General features: G+C 33.0%; 1 protein-coding gene across 1 annotated transcript in view; it reads right to left on the bottom strand.

Annotated features, from left to right (window-relative positions):
* Positions 1-22429, bottom strand: part of LOC112912724 (low-density lipoprotein receptor-related protein 1B-like) — a 1003376-nt gene that overhangs the window by 508561 nt on the left and 472386 nt on the right. The window contains exons 13-14 of the mRNA XM_072745081.1: positions 14490-14612; positions 2830-2970 (exon numbers count right to left, since the gene is read on the bottom strand). Of these exons, the coding sequence (XP_072601182.1) occupies positions 2830-2970; positions 14490-14612 (264 nt within the window). The remainder of the gene's footprint in view (positions 1-2829; positions 2971-14489; positions 14613-22429) is intronic.

Genomic DNA, 22429 nt, shown 5'->3' on the forward strand with positions numbered 1-22429 from the left:
AGAATATTAACCATGGAACCTCAGGATTATAATGCTGCTCAGAAATCACTGCAAGCTTAGAAAAGTTCCCATATTGCTGGAAGGTGGCCAGAAATGTTGTTTTCATTGCTCCTTTTGTTTAATCCTGTATTCTCCATGTCCTGGGTGCTATGTTAGACTCTGAGACTATAAAGACACTAAAACATAATGTGTCTCCTCATAAAGTTGTCCATCTCTTAGATGCACCAGATAAGTAGGCATATAATTGCAATATTGTTTGGCACTATCATGATAAAGGAATGAATATACATGAGATGCTTAGCTCCAACTGGGCTATACAGAGAAGGAGATTTTTCAATGTTCACAAAAGACTTCCCTATAAAGGTCATGGTAAACCATGGTGATTTCCATAGGCTGCAGTGTTACAGAGGAGAGGAACAGAAGGGCATTTTTTAGAGATCTACATGTAGTCCAACTTGATAAGAACAAAGAAGGTAAGTGTATGCCTGATAGGCATGTAAGGCTAAAAAGGCAAACATGAGTCATAACATGTTTATATGTGAATCAATGGATTTTAGAATTTATCTTGTTGGTTATGGATTTACTGGAATAATGAGATTAGATTTCATCTTATAAATACCACTCTGGAAGCTGTATTGAAAGTTGGCCTTAGTTAAAGGACCAAAAGTGGCAGGAATAATAGCAGGGCACTTGCTGAGTTAATCTAGGATAGAGGACTAATTTAGCCAGTGAAGTTGGAGAGGAGGTAAAGATGGAAAATTAATTATATAGAATTGAATATGGATTATAAGTGAAACAGAAGACTGCAGGGGAAGTCCATGTATAGGCTTTGGTAATGGTATGGAAAGTGATAAAAATAATCAAGAAAAACATCCTGACCAAGAATTTTAACAGTACAATGAACAGTACAAATGCAATGCCCCACATACTCAAAGAAGAAATAAGTTTCTTTGTGAATTTGTGAAAAACAATCATACAGGGAGTAGCATGGACCGAAAGGACTAGTACATGACTATTGTGATAAAATACTTGTGCTCTGAACAGGTGCTCTGTGACTAAGGAAGCTGATAACACTGGGTGCATTCACTAAAACCATGAATAAGTATTGTGAGTCAGAGACAATTAATTTAACCAATAAATAAAATATCATTTATGTAAAAAAAAGTTGAGAAAAAAAACCTTTATCCTTAGATAAAATCGGTCCTCCCACTCTGAAATTTTTGTCTAATTGTATCAAGTTAGTATCTAAGATATTACTTAGGGATTTATACTTTATAGTAGAGCTATCAGTAGGATTGAAAACATGGAGCACATAATGTTGAAATCAGAGTCCATATTTGAAAATTAAGGGAAGGTAGTATTATATTCATTTACTAATTACAACTTATGCATTTATATACACCTGGAAATACATTTTAAAACCTCATGGGGCGCCTGGGTGGCTCAGCAGTTGAGCATCTTCCTTCAGCTAGGACGTGATCCCAGGGCCCAGAATCGAGTCCCACATCGGACCGCCTGTGAGGAACCTGTTTCTCTCTCTGCCTGTATCTGCCTCCCTCTCTTGTCTCTGATGAATAAATAAATACAAATCTTAAAAAAAGAAACTCATATTCTTGGAGTTTTGCCCCAAAAATAAAGAGAGTTGCATTGCACAGATGTTCAGACTAATTCTGTCCATTCCTTTTTTTTTAAAGATTTTATTCATTTATTTGAGAGAGAGAGAGAACAAGTGGTGGGGGGACAGGGAGCAGAAGGAAAGAGAGAAGCAGACACTCCACTGAGCAAGGAGCCCAACATGGGGTTCAATCCCAGGACTCCAGGATCAAGACTTTAGTTAAGGCAGACATGTAACCAACTGAGCCACCAAGGTACCCCTATTCTGTCCATTCTTAACAAAAGATCTTTAAACGTTTATTTTTATAATCTTGGATTAAAAAAAAGAAAGAAAGACAAGAAAATGGAGGACTGCCAATTAACTCAATTAGTTCAGCCATTCTAACCTGGAAAGTGTTATCAATTAAAAGAAAAACACTTTTCTTTTTAAAATAATTTATGTAGGTCAAATTAAAAGACTAAGAATACATATATACATCACGTACCTCTCTCCATATAAAAATATTTTATGTATCTCAAAACAATTCCAGTATGACTCTAATCAAATATATTCTCAAAACAGTATTTAGTGTATTTCTCAAGATGTCTTCCTTCCACATATGTGAGACCATGCCTTATCCCAACCAGGAACATGACACCCTTCCTATTGTGGGAAATGATAACCAGCTAAATAGAAGGCCAAGGGGAGAAAATCCGATCTTGAATTTCTATCTCAGTGCCCCATATGTGTCTACCGTGTCCTGAGCTAGTGAAGTTAGGTAACAACATGTTCTAAACCCACGTCTGTTTCTTTGAATTTTCTTCCAGGCTCTGTTGCCAAGGAGCAATAGAGTGGATCATGACCTTCTGTACAAGTAATTCTGACTTGAGGGAGTTTAAATTGATTTTCCACATCTTTAAATTCAGAGATCCCAAAGGGTCTCCTATAGCAACCTTCTGACAATGGTGTGGTGACACTGATAGCACCAAACAGGGAAGGAGTGGACTTCTGGAGCACCCAAAATGATAATATTAAAGTTGTAAAAGAACAAGAAAATCAGGGCCTTAAAACTATGCAAGGAGACAACCTAAAGTCTATTCTCTATAAAAAGGATGACTAAGGAGGGAAAAATGGAGTTTAATTTTTCTTAGATGTTTTTAAATTTCACAAACTGCTCTGATAGTTCACATGCTAAAAGACTCAGGGAAATGTAATATTACTTGGAGGGAACATACAGCAATTTACTGAATCTTCATCACTTCCATCTAGACAGTCATCATCACCATCACATTTCCAGCGAGCTTGGATACAGTGTCTGTTTTTACAGCGGAATTCTCCAGCTTTGCATATGTGAGGCAATACTTCTCCAGGATTAACTAAGGTTAAAAATAAAACAAACAACAACAACAAAGCAAAACAAGACAAGACATATGAACAATACTAGCTATATTCAGTTCATTACAATGTAAGCTTTGTTTTAATAACAAAAATTCTGATTCATTTCATGTTATCGAAAACATGAAAACTTCTTAACATTGCAATGACAACCATCTTTGGAGATGAGAAAAATTCAAGGTTTTATGACAATAATTATTCTACTAAGAATTTTAAAGATTTATTCTAAACAACCATCACAAAATAATAAGTAATACCAACAATAACAACATACTATCACCTCATATTCCCGCTAAGTGTGTAGTTTTACTTTTTAAAGGGCTTTCATTGATAATCTCAATTATTATCATGACCTATTATAGGGCCACAGCAAAAATTTTTTTTCACCTCCATTTTACAGATAAGTACATCCCAAATTAATCAATATGAAAAAAATAAGACAGTAGCACAGGCACAATGGCTATATTATGGTCTGCAAGTGGGAGAAAAATTCAGGTCTGGTTGGATATTCCTGGAGGTATTAAATTATGAAAAATGATCTCATTATACATCCAATTCTATATAGTGTTTTCTCTATATACCCCATGTTCTCTCATCAAATGTTAGGAATTCAGCTGATTGGGATTTATTCACAAATTGAAAGGGTGATGATGATGATGATGATGATGATTTTTCCTTCTCTTTGAGTGGATTTAATAGGAGTCTACAAAGAGGAATATGTGGCAATGGTTAAAATAAATGATTTGTCTTTCATGAAGTGAAAAATATGTTGAATTTTCAAAAGCTAGTTTATTGCTAAGAGAAACAAAAGTTAATCTTTCTATAGCAATCCTGATGGCTTTAACCTTTATTTTGGATAAGTCATTTGGACTGAGGAACTGTCACAGAATCTATATACATGCCAATAATAAGGGATGTCAAGAAAACATATTAAGCATTTCCGGAATGCTTTGTGTTAGCGCTCCTTTAATCCTTGCATTTTCCCTGCTCCAAAGAATGGAAGAGGGAATGTGACTCTTGAACCATCACTGTGGAGAACTGCTTCAAAAAGTTATGCAGTGAGGCACAAGGCTCTAGGGTTCCTGTGTTTGGAAAAGGAAAACCACCCATTAAATCCAGACTCCTTAAATCCAGGGTAAAAACTAATCAGTGTGGTAAATGAAATATTCAATTTGAATAAAGGTAAGCCTGTCTTTTCTATCCCCTCTCAGACAAGTAGACACCTTCTGTAGAAACTGGCAGTAATTCTGTCTCCCTTTTTAATTCTAATCCTTTTCAGTAACAAAATGCTGAAGCAGCAATTTCTTTAATGATACCATTTCTGTAAAGTCGCTTGAACGTAAAATAATAATAATAATAATAATAATAATAATAATTGTAAATTGTTATCTGTATAGAACAAGTCCCAAATAGGAATTGATAACAATATAAAAACAAAAAGGGAGATCACTGGGTTTCCTAGTCAACCCAAGGATGTTTTTTATAGCAGTAACTGGGAGTGAGGATAGTAACCAAAGCAAAGTGGAAATACATTGGGATATATCTGGGCCTTTGTGGGATAGAGCTTTTCTCTCAAAATCTCTAGAATTGATCACTGATGACACACAAACTATCCTTATTTTGAGTCTCAAGTTTGCTCAATTGGACCCTAATATTTTCAAGGGTGGGATAATTTCTTCTTTGAATCCACATAAACTCAGCTTAAAACTGGGCATTTTTAATGAAGAGGATTTTGATTAATTTCTATTCCTTAATGATTAGGGCTAATGGTCAACAATCTCTCATTTCAAAAAAAAAAAAAAAATGAGGATCCCTGGGTGGCTCAGCAGTTTAGTGCCTGCCTTTGGCCCAGGGTGTGATCCTGGGGTCCTGGGATTGAGTTCCACATCAGGGTCCCTGCATGGAGCCTGCTTCTCCCTCTGCCTGTGTCTCTGCTTCTCTCTGTCTCTGTCTCTGTCTCTGTCTCTCATGAATAAATAAATAAAATCTTAAAAAAAAATTCCAGTCAGACAAGAAATTTGATTTGAAATGTAATCAGCTTCCTCCAAACTTAAGTTCAGCTTTCAGATTTTCTTTAGTCTCTCTATAGTTGATGCCAAAGAAATGCTATGTCTTTCTTTGATGTAGCATTGACATCTATGAAACAACTATGTTAGTTGTTTCACAGTTTGAGGATTGGAAAACCCAAGAAACCATTTTTTTTTTGATAACCTTCCCACCAATTTAAAAAGCTTAGCTTTCACATGGTCTTTTGATCAAATAAACTCAACTGACAGTTTTAGGAAATGATCAAGGATATACATATACAAGAGTGAAATTATAGCTGCTTCTGAACAATTACATCTATATTAAAGAAAAGCAAGTGTTTAGGAAAAGACAAACCATCCTCCCCCCTTAAACTAATATTTTAAATAAATATTCTTTAACATAAACAATTTGGAGATAATACCTTTAAGTCTGCTTAGAGTTTAAATGTTCTTCAAGTGATATTTAGACCATTATGGAAAGAATACAAATAGGCAAAATTCCCAAACTTGTTTTAAACACGGTTTCAAATATGTGTGGATTGTTGGTTATTTTTAAGTGATATTTACTAGTACAAAGGTGGTGATTTTCAAAAATATATGATGACAATGCCCAAAGTTTCATTTTCATTTTTCATAACAGTTACAAACAATTGTTTGAAAATCAATAGAGTCAACTTCCTGAGATAATTTCATCTTTTTATATTTACTGTTGATATTGATCTATATCTATGTCATTAGTATATACCATTATCATTTGTAACAGTAGTTAGATACTGCTTATATCCATAAGAACAGATATAATCAAACATTCACAAATATCTTTGACATTTTAAAGTGTCTGCAAGTCTTCTAGGCCCTATAATTTGTTGAGTACGTGGCATTTCTCCATGGTATTTCCATGTGTCTTCTGTCAGCTTTTATCCTGGACAATTTTCAAGAATATTTATATAGCTAACAGCCTTGGAAGACAAATAATGACATTTTCTAGAGCAGAGAGCAGGTTTTTTTCTTGGCCAAATGAGTAAAGATAACATCTCCCTGCAGGGCAAATGTTGGGCAGATTTTCTAGCAGACTCATGCTTAGGGTTCTTCAGTGTGAATACAAATTCACTGTGTGTGCAGAATTCACCTAGACCTTCCTGTGCATTGCTTCTGTATGATTTAGGGGTAGGTGGGGCAAGGAGAACGAATATGAACATGAAACTCATGCTGCCTGCTGGTGACATGAATAATAAAATCTTCTGTGTCTGATCCAAGAATTATGTGTCTTCTGTCAGAATGTATGAATCTTTGACAAATTCACATATTAGCTTGCCTAGGGTTAAACCCTTCAGAATTGTTGACATAATAGTATTTATTTTAAAGAATACTGGGTTCTCATTTCCAAAGTCGTTCAAGGTATATGACATTTAGTTTTTTTCTAGTCCTAACCCAAGTCTTCCAGATGTAGTATGTCACAAAGAAACCATGTTGTCAATGTTATCAGGAATATGCAGGACTTGTAATGATAGAAGAGAGATTATTTTTGTCCATTATCAAGAAAATATTTAATGTGATAGGTGATAATCTGGATAAGATGGCATTTTAGACATTCAAACAGCATGGTCTTTTTCCAAGCATTGACCTAATTCTGTGGAATTGGGCAGCAATGTCATTTATTTCAGCACCCTAGCTGATGGCCAGGGAATCTAACTACTTCCATTAGAACCAATGAGATGATGAAGCAAGTATATTTGGCATCACATAAGAGAGCCAATAGCACCTAGAAAAAAGATTAATATCCATCTACCTTGCAAAAGCCTCTATAAGAGTCATTTTATAGACCATTTTTATATATTTAATGTTTCCACTTGAAATTCTTAAATGTGGGAAGGACAATGTCACATACAGAACAGAATTCACTGAGAATAGAACCAGGCATAGAATAGATGTTAAAAAATACTTGCTGCTTAACTTACTGGAATTATCAGAGATTTAATTCTACATTACAGCCATTCATTATAGTGAGAAATTCTATCTCTGGGGACTATATAAGTACTTCAGGAAAATAGTATCACTTCAATTGGCTAAAAAGCTAATAAATAGTCTTCTATCATCATCCAAGATCATGGGGGAAGTTAGCTTAACTGAAGGAAAAAAAATCTACATGTAGATAAACAGAAAGAGTGATGAAGTTTCCCCTCCCAAGCCACAAAAATTGAACGAAAAAGCTCCATGTATGTCACTTATTTCCAATGTTTAATGTGACTGAACCTATATAGCACTTGGGTGTTTGGGCAGACACATAGAGTACTTTTAATATATTAACAAGTGCTAGAATTGCAAGCTTTGCTTTAGAGTTCTGCTTTGCACCGTGAATTTGAAAACTGATGTAAAACCTGTAATTCTACCACCAGGGTCACTTCCAATAAAAATACTACAACATGATCTCACCAGTAAGAAAGTTGACAAAGTAATAAATAATCCTTTAATTTAACCAGGAACAAAAATAAAATAACATGAATCATAACATTCCCAACAAGGACTTGTCAGGTCTCAGACATCCTATGATACCAGCTATTAGAATATTGAAATTAGAAGGTCTCCACATGACTCTTCCATGCACTACAAAAGGAAATATACATTCTAGAATTAGTTTCCAGTAAAAACTGGAGATTTCTGGAGTTAATATCCAGATCATAATGAAGTAAAGGGAGAAAACCTTTCTGGCTTATTTTATCTTAGTTTGGAATCATCTCAGATTTATCTCAGCTCAGCAACTGAAATCAATACATATGTTCCTCACCTTGGTTTAATAAGCTGTGGTACCCATGAACAAGTATCTATGTTTCTCACTTCACTTTTCTTCTTTTCAATCCCAGTGTGGTAATGAATCTAAGTATTTATTGTCTCCTCTGTCAACTGATGTTTTTGCTGTTGACCGTATCAAAATTATGATAGTCATAAAAGAATGACAACTAGTACAGAAAAAAAATAAATGAAGCTTTCCTGTGGTCCCTATACATTTTACATTAGGATGTACTTATTTAATAGATTGTTTTTGTGTTTTGGGAGAATTTCTAACTATCTCTTATTTGAGCAGGGAGATAAAAGAACCTAAAAGAAAACTTGAAATTGCAGTGTTTTTAATGCCTTTATATAAGCTTGATTATGTAGGAAGGCAGTGCAAAAAATGCTGTGATGGGTTTTGAATTTCTCCTTTAGATCATAGCGGGATGACCTTTCATTAGATAGAGTGGTCTTCTGAGCAGCCAACCTAAGTGGTACATAATCTTCTGTGAGTTCCTATGCACAGAAGGCCATAAATATTCATCTGGATAGGGCTTCTAAACTTTTTACTGCTTTAAACTTTTTACTACACATTAGATTGCATATATCCTAAAACATAAGGCTTGTCACAGCTGAACAGATAAATGGCTTAGCCATAGTGGAGCACTGTTCTTGACAGAGGAATATATCTGGTGTTCCAGAAGGTAAAGAAGGTCACAGAGTACCACTGACATATAATTGTGCAATGCTACCCTTGGATGATCAATATTTTTAAGTTGCTCTCTTGGGAGTAAGGCACACTTGAAAATTCTGTCTTTTCTTTCAGGCCACTAAAGAGGAATTTAAAGAATTACTGTCTTATTTTATACTGTCTTATTATATTAGACAAAATTATCCTGCTATTTAAAAAAAAAAAGACTATCTTTTTTTAGAACCTTAACTTAATTTCTTGGGATTATCCATGTCCTCATTTATTAATTTTGTATATTGTGTTTTTCTCTACAAAGCCACCAAAATAAATTAAAAACTCATTTGATAATTGATCAAGTGGGTAACATACGCTTCTCCAGGGCAGTCAGTTCCAAGTTACTATGCTGTACCAGGTCTCATTTCTAGTTCTGAGAGGATTTTCTCATGCCACACAAGATTCACAAGGACAAAGACACCAGCCTACACTCATTCTTGATTCTTCCAGGTATGGCATTAGAATTCATCCTTAATCAATCATGTAGCATGCCAATATTTTTCAGCTGGGTGAATGCCTCTTCTGGCATAGCCTTATGCTGCAATTTCATTGAGAAACAATCACCGGTGTTTACTTCTGGTCTGACCAACCGCCAATGGGTTTTTGTTCATTTCATGTCAATTCAATGGGGATGACTGGAACCAGGACAATCATATGTCAATAGTTGTAATATGTATTTTTGTTTTGCTTGTTAACTCAGATTAGAGTTAATCCAGTTGAAATCAGTTCACAAAACTGTAATGTCACCTGAACTAAATTAGAAGCTTAGAGGAATCAGCATTAATGAGAAGTTAGTGGCACACTCATATTTGTTCTACACCATACTCTGCAACCCTGAACTCTATTTGTAGTCCTTTTGCACTTGAATTTCCTCATCTGAAAACTAAGTCTAACATACCCTTTTTAATTATTTTAAATTTAAATTAAATTTAGTTAACATATAGTGTATTATTAGTTTCAGGGATAGAATTTAGTGATTCATCAGTTGCCTATAATACCCAGTGCTCATTACATCAAGTACCGTCCTTAATGCCCATTATCTAGTTATCCCACCCCCCACCCACCTCCCCTTCAGCAACCCTCAGTTAAGAATTTCTTAGGGTTTGTCTGTATCTCTGTTTTTATCTTATTTTATTTTTCTTTCCCTTCTTGTTTTATTTCTTAAATTCCACGTATGCATGAAATAATGTGATATTTGTCTTTCTCAGACTTATTTTGCTTAGCATAATACCCTCTAGTTCCATTCATGTCATTGCAAATGGGAAGATTTCATTCTTTTTTGATAGCTGAGTGATATTCCATTGCATATATATCTTACATCTTCTTTATCTGTCAATGGACATCTGGGCTCTTTCCATATTTTGGCTATTGTGGACATTGCTGCTATAAACATTGGAGTGTATGTGCTCTTTTGAATCATTATTTCTGTATCTTTTGGATAAATACCTAGATATACAATTGCTGGGTCATAGGTAGTTTTATTTTTAACTTTTTGAGCAAGCTCCATACTATTTTTCAGAGTGGCTCCAACAGTTTGCATTCTCACCAACAGAGTAAGAGGCTTCCACATCCTCACTAACATCTGTTATCACTGGAGTTGTTTATTTTATCCATTCTGGTCAGTATGAGGTGGTATCTCATTGTGGTTTTTGATCTGTATTTCCCTAATGCTGAGTAATGTTGAGCATTTTTTCATGTGTCTGAAGGCTAACATATCCTTAAAAAACTTTTGTCATTAAAGGAATAGGAACTGGAATAATTTATGTAAACACACTGTGAATTGTTTGTAAGAAGCGAGTTATATACTTACTCATGATTTTTCCCATTACAACTGAAAGAAACCTGGGCAAGTTGTATGCCAAGTTAAAGATACAGCAGAGTTTTAAACAACCAAATGCAACAAAGAATTCCCAAATAAGAGCTCAGATGGTTATGTTGATTTAACATTGTTTATTGTAACAAGTATAGATACAATAATCTTTCCTGTCTCGTTTTATTGCTTTGAGTTGCATCATCGATGAATCGTAAATATTAGAAAGAATACCAATAGTCACAGAACAATTTCTTTCCTCAGATGTATAATCACATGTGTCCAGACATGATAAGAAATTTCCTATCATAACTGCATGGCCAACACTGTGTATAGTATTTCTTTAAAAGCCAAAAGTCATCCAGTTTTATTGACACAGAGGTATTCAATGGTCAGTATCTTTTCTATATCAATATTGATATAAAAATATGCCAATTCTTAAGAAATCCATAAGTTTTTAATGGGGCATAGAATGAAGGAAATAGAAAAGATAATTTGAAGGCGAATGATCCGGATAATTATGATTCACACAATTAAAATTAAAGAACTAATTAGAACATTTCAAGCTTAAAAAGTCATCTAGATAGATCTGATGTATACACTCTCCCTCCAACTTCCCACTATGAAAAACTAAAATGAAGGAGAAAAACTCACAACATTCCCTAAAACTCAGCCTCTTGATTAGACTGACATTATCTTAAGGGAATTTTGACTTTTTTGCAAGACCAATAGGACAAGATTTAAATATTCAGCTAGAAGCTTCTCTAACTTATACCATTAAAATTGAATAAGCCAATCTCTCTTTAGGTTAAAAAAATAGAGACTGTTTGCTCCTGAGTACTGACTATAAGGTCTGTGCCTATCAAAAAAAGGAGATACTTGCACTGTTAGCTTCTATCCTTGAGAGGAAATCTGAGGGTAGAGCAAAGGAAGGATGATGCTTAAAGAGTACTGTGTGTGTGTGTGTGTGTGTGTGTGTGTGTGTGTACACACATTTCATCTGTTCAAATGTCAGAGTTATTCAGCTGGGATAGCAAAAAAATCTCATTTTATGCCAGAACAATAACTTTAGATGAATCTGTGGTAGACACCAAAAATTGAACTTGGAAATGTACATATAAACTATACCTTTCTCTTTCTCAATAACCAAGATAAGATTTAGTCTATCAGACAACCAGACAGACTTTATGCTGTTCAAAGTAATGCTTAATTCTTGTCTATTGACAAACTATAGGTCTTTATAGATTTCTTCTTATGATACATAAACAACAAAATAGAAATTAAAAAATTATACCACAGAACAAAAGAAGGAAACCACCTGATGACTCAAAGAAAGTAAACTTCTCATAATTATGTTCTATGGAAAACTGTCTTAACAGACAATTTAAAAATCCTACTAACAGTGAGAAAAGTTTGCCCAGAGAAACATAATTCATAATTGCACTCTCAAGTATATTATTACAGAATAAATTAAATAGTATTTCCAGAATTTGGAGAAATTTATGTTTAGCCAAGAATTAATTTCCAGAATTGCCGATCGTATATAAACGCAAATGAGGCCTATTTAGAAAACACAGGAACTCTACAGTATGTGGTCTTTTTGTTCCTCTTGAAAAAGCAACTTCAAGAAATATTTATCCTAAATATCAGTGGATATTAATAAACAAGGAATTGAAGTTTGAATCCTAAGCAATATACTAGTAAAGCACTGACTCAGATCTAAAAGAAACTATTATAAAATTGATCAACAAACTAGCTATGCATGTCAAAACATTTTATAAAAAACTTTCTGATTGAAGATTCAAAATAATATTCCTTGTCAGAAATCCTAAATTACAATAAGGAATGAATTGAGGAAAATAAAGAGAATAGTATAAATATTGTTTTTAATTTTATTTATTTATTTGAGAGAGAGACAGAGATAGCAAGAGAGAGTAGGAGTGGGGAAGAGAGGGAGAAGCAGGCTCCCCACTGACTGGGAGCCCCATGTGGTGCTCCATCCCAGGACCCTGGGATTATGACCTGAGCTGAAGGCAGACGCTTAACTGACCAAGTCACCCAAGCGCCCTGAGAACAGTATAAAGAAAGTCAAAGTTCTCATCTCAAATAGTTAAAAGTCAAAATAATAGTAATAGGATTTAAAACTGGTGGTATGATTCCAAATGTTTTAAAAAAAATGTAATAAACTGACCATGTACTATATGGTAAAATACAAAACAGATCATAAAAAACAAAGAAATACACAAATAGTCTATAACAATCAATAAGATGTAACACCAATATTAAGTAGAAATATGAAGAAAAATGGTTTAAAAATTGTGTTTACAAGGATTATGTAGTCACATGATAAAATGCTTATGCTTCAAAGTAAAAATTGTACAGTACAGTGTAAGTTATACTGTGATATGATCCAAAATGTCTAAAACTGCAATAAAACTAAGAATTCTGTTTCCAAAATAAAATAATTTGGGGTCTAAATTCCAAATGTCCTAAGTACTAATTATGTAAATTATGTAAAGTTATTAACCCTCAAGTCCGCATTCTGAATAATAAAGTGAGCTAGTAATAGTATCTTCCTTATATGATTATTGTAAGGGTTAAAGAGGACCATGAAGTTTTATAATAAAATCTCACATCCTATATTGAATTCAATAAATTTTACCTACAATTATTATTAGTAGTAGTGAAAATTAATAACCTCCAGGGATATATAATTATAAGAAACAACATCAAAATGTCTTAATAGATTATTGTTGAATTGTGGCATTATGGGCATTATGGCATGATTTTTCACTTAAATTTTTTCTGTGTATTTCTCAAATGTTACTATGTATTAAGTTATTTTAAAAAATCCCTTATCCTCAACATTTCTTCAGAAGAAATAAAACATTTCAGATAAGTTGAAATCTTATTATACTTTTCTCTTCTTCTGCCTCCCCTAGACAATAATTATAACTGATGAAAAATGCATTTATTTATGTACTATTTAACATTTGTGATGGTTAATTTTATGCGTCAATTTGAGTAGGCCTTAGAGTGCCCAGAGGTTGGGTTAAATAACATTCTGGGTGTGTCTGTGAAAGTGTTTTTGATGAGATTAACATTTGGATCTATAGACTACATTAATCAGGTAAGTGGGCCTCCTCCAACCAGCTGAAGGCCTGAATTGAACAAAAAGGCCTGTCTTCCTGCACATAAGAGGAATTCTTCCTGCCTGACTACCTTGAATTGGGACATTGGTTTTTTCCCCTGCCTTCAGAGTTCAACTGAAACACTGGCTCTTCTTGGGTCTTTAGCCTATTTAGCATTCAGACTGGAGCTATACCACTGATACTCCTCAGTTTCTAACTCATTGACTACGGATACCGGGAGTTGTCATCCTCCATAATTGCATGAGCCAATTCCTCATAACAAATCCCTTCTATATATTTATATCCTATGGGTTCTGTTTCTCTGAAGAATCATGAGTAACATGCAAGATCAAATTATTCCATAAACATTTATATAGTACTCAGTACATAATACATAGCATTGCTCCTATTGCCATGGTTAAGGGATTTGATATGATGTATAAAGAGAACAAATTTGAAAAGGGTCACATTGAAATGACAAGATGCAGTAAATTGAGGAAGGTCAGTAAAAGTTAATAAAGTGCCTTTAATCCAGGTCAATCAATCCAATTAATTCAGTATTTTGAAAAGTCTAGAATTTCCCTAAATCTCTTTTTTTGCCTCCTTCGCTTTCAACAAAGATAGATAACAGAGCTTGCCCTACAGTGAAGGTCCTTAACAATTTTATGAAATATTTTCTCCTGTGGTGTGGCATGCATATATATATATATATATATATATATATATATATATATCACAAGTATTTTATATATATATATGTGTGTGTGTGTGTGTGTGTGTGTGTGTTTTGTTTTGCTTTTTTCACAAATGCTCTGGAAAACTTAATCATTATTCAACCTTTGTTTTAATACAAATGAATTCAGTTAATTATTTGTAGTCTAAAAAGAAATATACCTAAGTGATTCTCTTAATTCACTTTCCAAGATTGATTTTAATTCCTTTGGTTTCATCTGTTTTTTTTTTCTCCTAAAAAACATATATAATCAATTAGAATAACAAACACACAAACAAAACTTACATGTGCAAGTTGTCCCGTTTTCATCTAGAAGTTGATTATCAGCACAAGCACATACTCGACCTCCTGGAATGGCTAAGCACAGTGTACTACAGCCCCCATTATTTACTCGGCACATATTATCACCTGCAAAAGGAGGGAAGTGAATACATCAGAGAACTCTAATTCTATCCAAACTCAGCCAGTTCAGGTTCACACTCTTTCTAGGAGATGTACACAGGGATAAAAATATACGCATATACATGCATACGCATATTACATATTCATTAATATAGTCAGGATACCTACTGAATCCTAAATAAAATTCAGAAACATTAAAAAATATATGATGCACTGGGAAATAAAAGGAATGTGCACGTTGGTTAGAAGAAATAGAGGTATGTGTGTAGATAAGTACCAGGAAAGAGGAAGGTTACAGGACATGATGATGTCTATCTGGGATAGCAGCTTAGACCTAGTGTTTTCAAATCTGATTTCTTCCTAAAGTAGATCACTTACTCTTAGAATATGACTTTGGATACCAAGTGAACAGAAAACAAATGAGCACCGGTTGAAGGAGTGGAATAGTCTTCTTTCTTGTGCAAGGAGTACATTAACATGTCAGTGAATTGATGACTGCAAGGAACACAGGCTATCTTGAAACCTTGAAAATGAATAAGGTGGCTAGTACCAGTAGAATGTATAATGCATAAGGGTATAAATGTTGTTCCAGTGGACCTTCCCAGTAGACCTAGCCAGCAGAGACACTGATGAAGTATGCAACAGACATCAATAAAGTAGGGAGGATTCACAAAGGTATTATCTATGAACATTTTTGAGTCACCCTTGGAAACAGATAAAACTGACATAAAATTTTGAAAAGGTTGGAGGTTCTATACAATGTAGGTAATTACTACTTTGATGGCAAGATGGAAAGGCAAGGAAGAAAGTACATTTACTTAGATGTATACCTGTAGAATGTTATAAAGAACTCTATAACACTAGTAATCCAATTCACAGAGTAAATATCCAGGTCATTTTACACTGTGCATTTTTTCAAGATATAAATAAATAACATTTTGAGAATATCAGAAAATCTGACTTAAAATATTAAAAATAATTTTTAATTACTTGGAGGCATACAATAAAATAATATAATATTTTCAGATGTATTGGTAGTTGAAGCACAAGTGCCAAAAATCAGACTGATGGCATTATTGTACTGTGGGCCTTAGGGGTTGTCTGTTTAGGCAGAGAATATTAAGGAATGAGTTAAAAATCAAAACAAACAAAAACTATCAAAATGTTGCTATATGCAATAAATATTTAGCTCATTCCCATAAATTATCTTGTGTGTCCACAGATCAAAAGAAATAACCTGAAGTACATAATCATGTCCGTTCATTATTCTGAGAAGTAAATTAAATTTACTGAGTTTATGAAAGGTAAAAATACATTTGAAAGCTAAGGAAGCTAATAATTCAAGCTTTAGTGTAATTTTCCAAACTCAGAAGATAATGAAGCTTAGTTCAAGTTTTTTCCAGTAAGGAATATAGCAGTTTTTTAAGTTTCCAAATACTGCTATGTTTATTACATAACCGCGGAATAAAAATGTAACACTTCATAGGATTCTCAGGTAGTTCTGAGCTATGCATATTATGGACAGGATTAAATTATATACTCATTATTTCAGTTACATTCAGATTTTTTAGATTTTGATTTAACCAAAATATTTTGAGAAATATATGAAGAATTTAAAACAGTAAAATATAGTGAAGTATTGAAAGCAATATATCAGGACACATTTTCATATTGAAAATATATACTAAATATCACATTCTTTTTTTAATAGCATGACTCATGCTTACCATTCTCATTGAATATGAAAGTTAAGTATTTATAAATAAGCTACCATTACTCAAACTTTTAAATACGTTCCCTTTCTGTGAATACCATATATTAAAGAAAGGGGAATTGGCATTTGTCTTGTTATGATAGAAATCCAAAATCTAAATAAATTTGAATATTTCCATATCTCTCATGGGAATTGCCTAGAGCTGTGTTTTTTTAGCAGTATCTGAATATATTTTTGAATTTATTACTTCAATTTAAATTTATTACTTAAGTCTTTATTGAATTTATAGTAGGTTGCAAAACTTTTCATGTAAAAATATGGTGTTGAAAATATGATTTAGTGATTACAAAAAACATTCAAAATTTTGTAAATAAAAATGGAAGACTGTTCATTAACATATTGATAGTTATAATTATTGGAAATCTATAGTCATCAGCAGGAGGGATATTTATTATTTATATATTTATAGATCATGTAAATATATTTATATATTATTATATATTTAATTTAATTTAATTTTTCTAATGAACTTCTAAGATAGGTTTATCTCATTTGCAGATGGGATTACTGGTAAGATAGGGCTTAAATGACTTTTCTAATGCCTAGAAATTAATAATATTTATCTTAAATAATGATTTAGAATTAGGTGTTATTTTTTATTATCATCATTTCTAAATAATCAGAAACATAGATTTTTCTTAATCTAAAATTCATGCTTTTATACTCTTAACTTCTTTGTATATGACAAAATAAAATTAAATCAATAAAGGACAGACAAAATAACAGTGAAAACAGCATAATGAAATATCCTAGATTAAATTACTGTGGAAGCAAATACTTTTTAAAAAAATCAAATATTCAAGGAAAACAAATGAAGAGTACCTTTTAGAGTACCTTAAGTTCAAGATAGTGGTCTGTTTGGGCCAAAATATTTCTCTTTTTCCCCACGATATTTTAGTTAAGAGAAGTGAAACTATTCTACCCCTTATAGAATCTGGCACAGAAGAGTATGTCTGATAAACATTCATTAGTTGATGAGTGAATGAATGAATGAATGAATGAATGAGTATTACTTAGTAACATGACAGAAACAATCATTTGGGCATATAGATGTAAAGTACAAGTGTGTTGATGTATATAAGTCTGTTTTAAGAAGATAATGGGGCTTTTCTCATTTGCATATAAGTATATGTATACTTTGTCTACACACTTTGCATTTCAAGGTATATTATTTAAAAGTGTATTATAACTGTCAAAGAACAGTAATAAAGACACAAATGATATATGAAAACATTTCACAAGCCTATAATAAAATATCAGTGCTTACTAACTTGAAAAGCTACATGCACCTAATATGTTTATTACAGCATTATTTACAACAGCCAAGACATGGAAGCAATCTAGTGTCCACCAACAGACAAATGGTTAAGAAAAACATGGTGTATACACACACACACACATACACACATGCACACACCCACACATATGCACACACCCACAGAAGAATATTACACAATCATATAAAGGGGTGATATCTTGCCATTGGTAACAACATGGATGGATTTAGAGGGTATTATGCTAAGTGAAATAAGTCAGACAAAGAAAGACAAATACCATATGATTCTAATCATAAATGTAATCTTTAAAAAATGAAAAAACAAAAAGCAGAATTAGAACTATAAATACAGAGAAAAATCTGATGGTTTCCATAGGGAAATGGGTGGGTGACTGGACCAACTGAGTGAAGGGGAATGAGAGAGAAAGGCCTCCAGTTATGGAATGAGTAAGTCATAGGAATAAGAAATAGAGCAGAAGAAATACAGTCAATGATATTTTGATAGCAATGTAATAGGACAGATGGCAGTTGTACTTGTGATGAACTTTAGTATAACATATAAATTTATCAAATCACTAAGTTGTACACTTGAAACTGATGTAACATTGTATGTCAACTATACTCAAATAAAATGAGAAAGTAAAATATTGCCGTTTATAGAACTTAGTAATTTAACCTTTGTTAATAAAGCGTCTTTTATTTCTAGCAAATAACAGAATATGTAAATCATCACCACAAAGGAATCCCACTGTTTCATTTTATCTAAATCTTCATCAGAATGGTGAGAGGAAGAAATCCCCTTTTCCATATGCTTCCTGGACTCTTCTCAGAGTTTTATCATATGTGAAGTTAGAAGCCTCCGACCCTAATATGAAACACATAAGCCAATGGAGATTTTCTTTATCCTACTTGATGGAGAGATAATTTGACTTGTAGTTGGAAGAGAAATTAGACTTTACATTCTTTATAAAGGTTGGGTGAAACTAGTAGAATGGGATCTTGAGTCCAGATCCTGATTTCATCTAGGATAATTTCAGAAAAATCAACTTTGAATGATGTCAATCAATCCTAGGAAAAGATAAAGTGTGTCTTTTCTCCCTTGAAGAATTATATACTCATTGAAAATTTTTACATTTGCCTTGCTTTGAAGCTACTTTGTGTGGTGTATGTGCTTCTGTGTGTGTCTTAACTCAATTAGGAATGTCATTTGGGTTATTTTTTGATGGTGATTATTATCAAAATGGAAAATTTGGAAAGATATATTTTGTGATGATGGCCCTATCACTATAGGTAAATTTTACTAGACCTACACAATAATGTGTTTAATAAACATGTCATGCATTAAGTAAAAATTACTATGTTTGTTATACTAGTGTTTTGTAATATGAGATCTCTGAATCCTGGGTTCTATAAGGTAGTCAAGAAGTTCATTTTTTTAAGTTATAAATAAAAATTTATCAGTGATAAAACTACAATGGCTACAGAAAAGACATACACTTTCTAAAAGTATAGTGGTTATATAATTTTCATAAAATTGGCCACATAAATTAGTCACAAAAAAAATACTTCATGGTCAGAGAAACCTGAATTTGAATACCAGTTTATCCCTGGCTCATTGTTTCCTGAGGGCAAATGGCTACAGAGGCCTGATCCTTGGGGTTTTCAATGCACGATAGAAACAAATAGTATCTACCTTAAATATATTTTATGAGATTCAAATAAGAATATTTAGCCCATTTCCTGGTAGTTAGAATTATAGTTAATTATTAATTAATTTTATATATTTGGCATAGAAACTAATCTATTATTTTTAATTCTATAATTTTATATTAAAAACTATTCATTAACACTTGTTATTTTATTTTTTCCTATTTTACTTATTTATTTATGAGAGACCCAGAGAGAGTCAGAGTCATAGGCAGAGTGAGAAGCAGGCTTCTCACAGGGAGCCTGATGTGGGACTCTATTTTAGACCCTAGGATCATGCCCTGAGTTGAGGGCAGATGCTCAACTGCTGAGCCGCCCAGGCATACCTCATTAACTCTTTTTAGATCCTGCACTTAGTTTTGATGATTCCATTCTCTAAAACATGTGGGAAAAATTAAAGTGTGCCTCTGAACCTAGAGAATAAACAGGAGAAAGTATGTTAGTTTTATACAATTGCTGTACTTTATATCAGAAATTTCAGGAGAGGATTTTAACAATGTTTCTAGATGTCTAATGTAAATGAAAAAAAAAAAAACACAAAGTTTAACTAAATCAGAAGAAATGACAGTAGCATATGAGATAAAATGTTTTGGAATTATTTAGTAATTCATTCCTAGGGGTAGTTTTCTCTTTAATATGGTTATATATCTACCTTCCTGAAATTAGCTGCTATATTAACAAATAATTTGATAAGAGTCTCTTCTGATCTGGAGAGGTCAAATTAGCTAATTTTCTGACACCGAGTCTAAAAGAGTTTAGGTGTTACATTAATATGAATATAAATGTTACATTAATAACATTCCTGGATTTTTTCCCTAGTATTACTGTGGGGTGGGGTGTGTGTGTATGTGTCTGTGTGTGTGTGTGTGTGATATATTATCTAGCATCTATGTATATACATGTATACACATATATATATTCATAGATACATGTATAAATACTCATGTAAGTTTACATAAGGTATATAGTCATAGAAACCATAGTACCTCAGAGAGAGAAAATACAAGGCCATATGAGACTAGTTTATCACATTCAATGAAGAAATTGTGATCTGTGACTATGTAGGAAGCTGGTTTTCTATTCAATTGCAACTATTTTATTCCTAGAAAAATAATATATAATATAACAAAATAGTATATAACCAAATTTTGTGTGCCACTATGTGTTTCTAAATTTTTATTAATATCTTATGTTCACAACATGTGAAAAAGAAATACCACTCTCTTTCTCATGATTTTCACTAAGAGAACATTATAATATATTAAGATAACATGTCTGCATTTGAATATCTGTGTGCATTTTGCTTTATAATCTACCCATTCTGGTTAATTTAGTAAAAAATTAAATATTTAGATCCTAAGTAGGTTATCCATTTCAATGTCTATTGAGTTAATGAAAACTATGTTGGCCAGACATCTCTCCATACTATATTATTGATTCAAAAGATCCACTTAAGTAGTATTCAATCTTTAGCTACAAGAAAACTGGGTAGGAAACTCAAACTAATTGATTATTTCACCTAAGTTTATGAAAAATTATCCATCAACTTGCCCAAACACATTCTTTCGGTAACACAAAACATAATGGTTTCTACAATAAAAGTTACATAAAAAGTTTAGTAATTAGGGCTAAGCTTTCATTTTAATGTGCCTTTAATTGAACATTTTTAAAAAGTACTTTAAAAAAAAGTATTGTCCATCCAAGAGATAGCATTGAACAATTATATGTCGATGGTACTGTCTAGAACACTGAGCAGATTTCCTCATGAAACACAGGGAGTACGTTCCACATAGTCCTATCAGAGGCATGTGCTCCCTTGTATGTGATTGTGACACATTATTCCTTTGGATATTTACTTAACATGTTTATATGAAAGGAAACTTTAACAATATGCCTCTTTATAGAGAAGTGATAAAGGAAAATTAATATAAAATATGTGGGAAGTACACATTTTCTAATTACAATTAGTAATTCAGTGATTTAATCCTTATAGGAGTTTTATGAAGAAAGCATTTATTTTTTTTCAGGATTTTATTTATTTATTCATGAGAGACACAGAGAGTCAGAGACATAGGCAGAGGAGAAGGAGGCTCTCTGCAGGGAACTCAATCCCAGGACCCTGGGATCATGACACGAGCCAAAGGCAGATGCTCAACCACTGAGCTACCTAGGTGCCCTGAAAGCATTTCTTATCTTTGTTGACCTTTCATGATATGTCTTAAGTTTTCAGAACAAAAAGTGTTCGAATCTGGGTTTAAGCCCAAAACCATTTTACAGTAAGACAGGTATTATCTCACATGTTGCATTTAATTCACCAACTTTCTAAAGCAACTAGAAGTTTGAAGAAAATGAAGATTTGAAAACATCATGGAATTTGACTAGAGGGAGTTCAGCAATAGCATTCAAGATTAACAATTTTTATGAGAATTGAAATGGGAAATGGAATTGTATACTGATTACTTTAATAAAATCCAGGATATTAATGCTTGCGATATTAGAACAACAATCAGGCAAAGAAGATCCTCCAGGAGATGATAAGGGTTATTCCTTTTCAGGGTCTTGCCCCCAGTTCAGTGTAGACACTCAATAATGTTTGGGAAGGAAGGGGGGTAAGGAGTAGGAGTGACATGAATGTAACAAAATATTGCCATTTTACCTATCTAGACAATTGTCATTCTTCTTCATTGCTGGTCCACAAATATAGCTTATACCACCTCGAATAAACTCACTTTTATTCTTTTTAAAGATTTTATCTTTTGTTAGCTATTGAAACTTCTCACTTTATACTTCTATTATTTTATAAAATTGCACTTGTATCCCAATGAGGCAATTTTAATACTGTAAGGGGGAAAAAAACATGAAGCCGTTTGATAATTTGCTTTTAAAATCTCTGATTTAAAATGTTGGGAAATATCAGGAAGGGAGACAGAACATAAAGACTCCTAACTCGGGGAAACGAACTAGGGGTGGTGGAAGGGGAGGAGGGCAGGTGTTGGAGGGCATGGGTGACGGGCACTGAGGTGGACACTTGACGGGATGAGCACTGGGTGTTTTTCTGTATGTTGG

Source organism: Vulpes vulpes, unplaced genomic scaffold, assembly GCF_048418805.1.
Source record: "Vulpes vulpes isolate BD-2025 unplaced genomic scaffold, VulVul3 Bu000000626, whole genome shotgun sequence".
Classification (NCBI taxonomy): Eukaryota; Metazoa; Chordata; class Mammalia; order Carnivora; family Canidae; genus Vulpes; species Vulpes vulpes.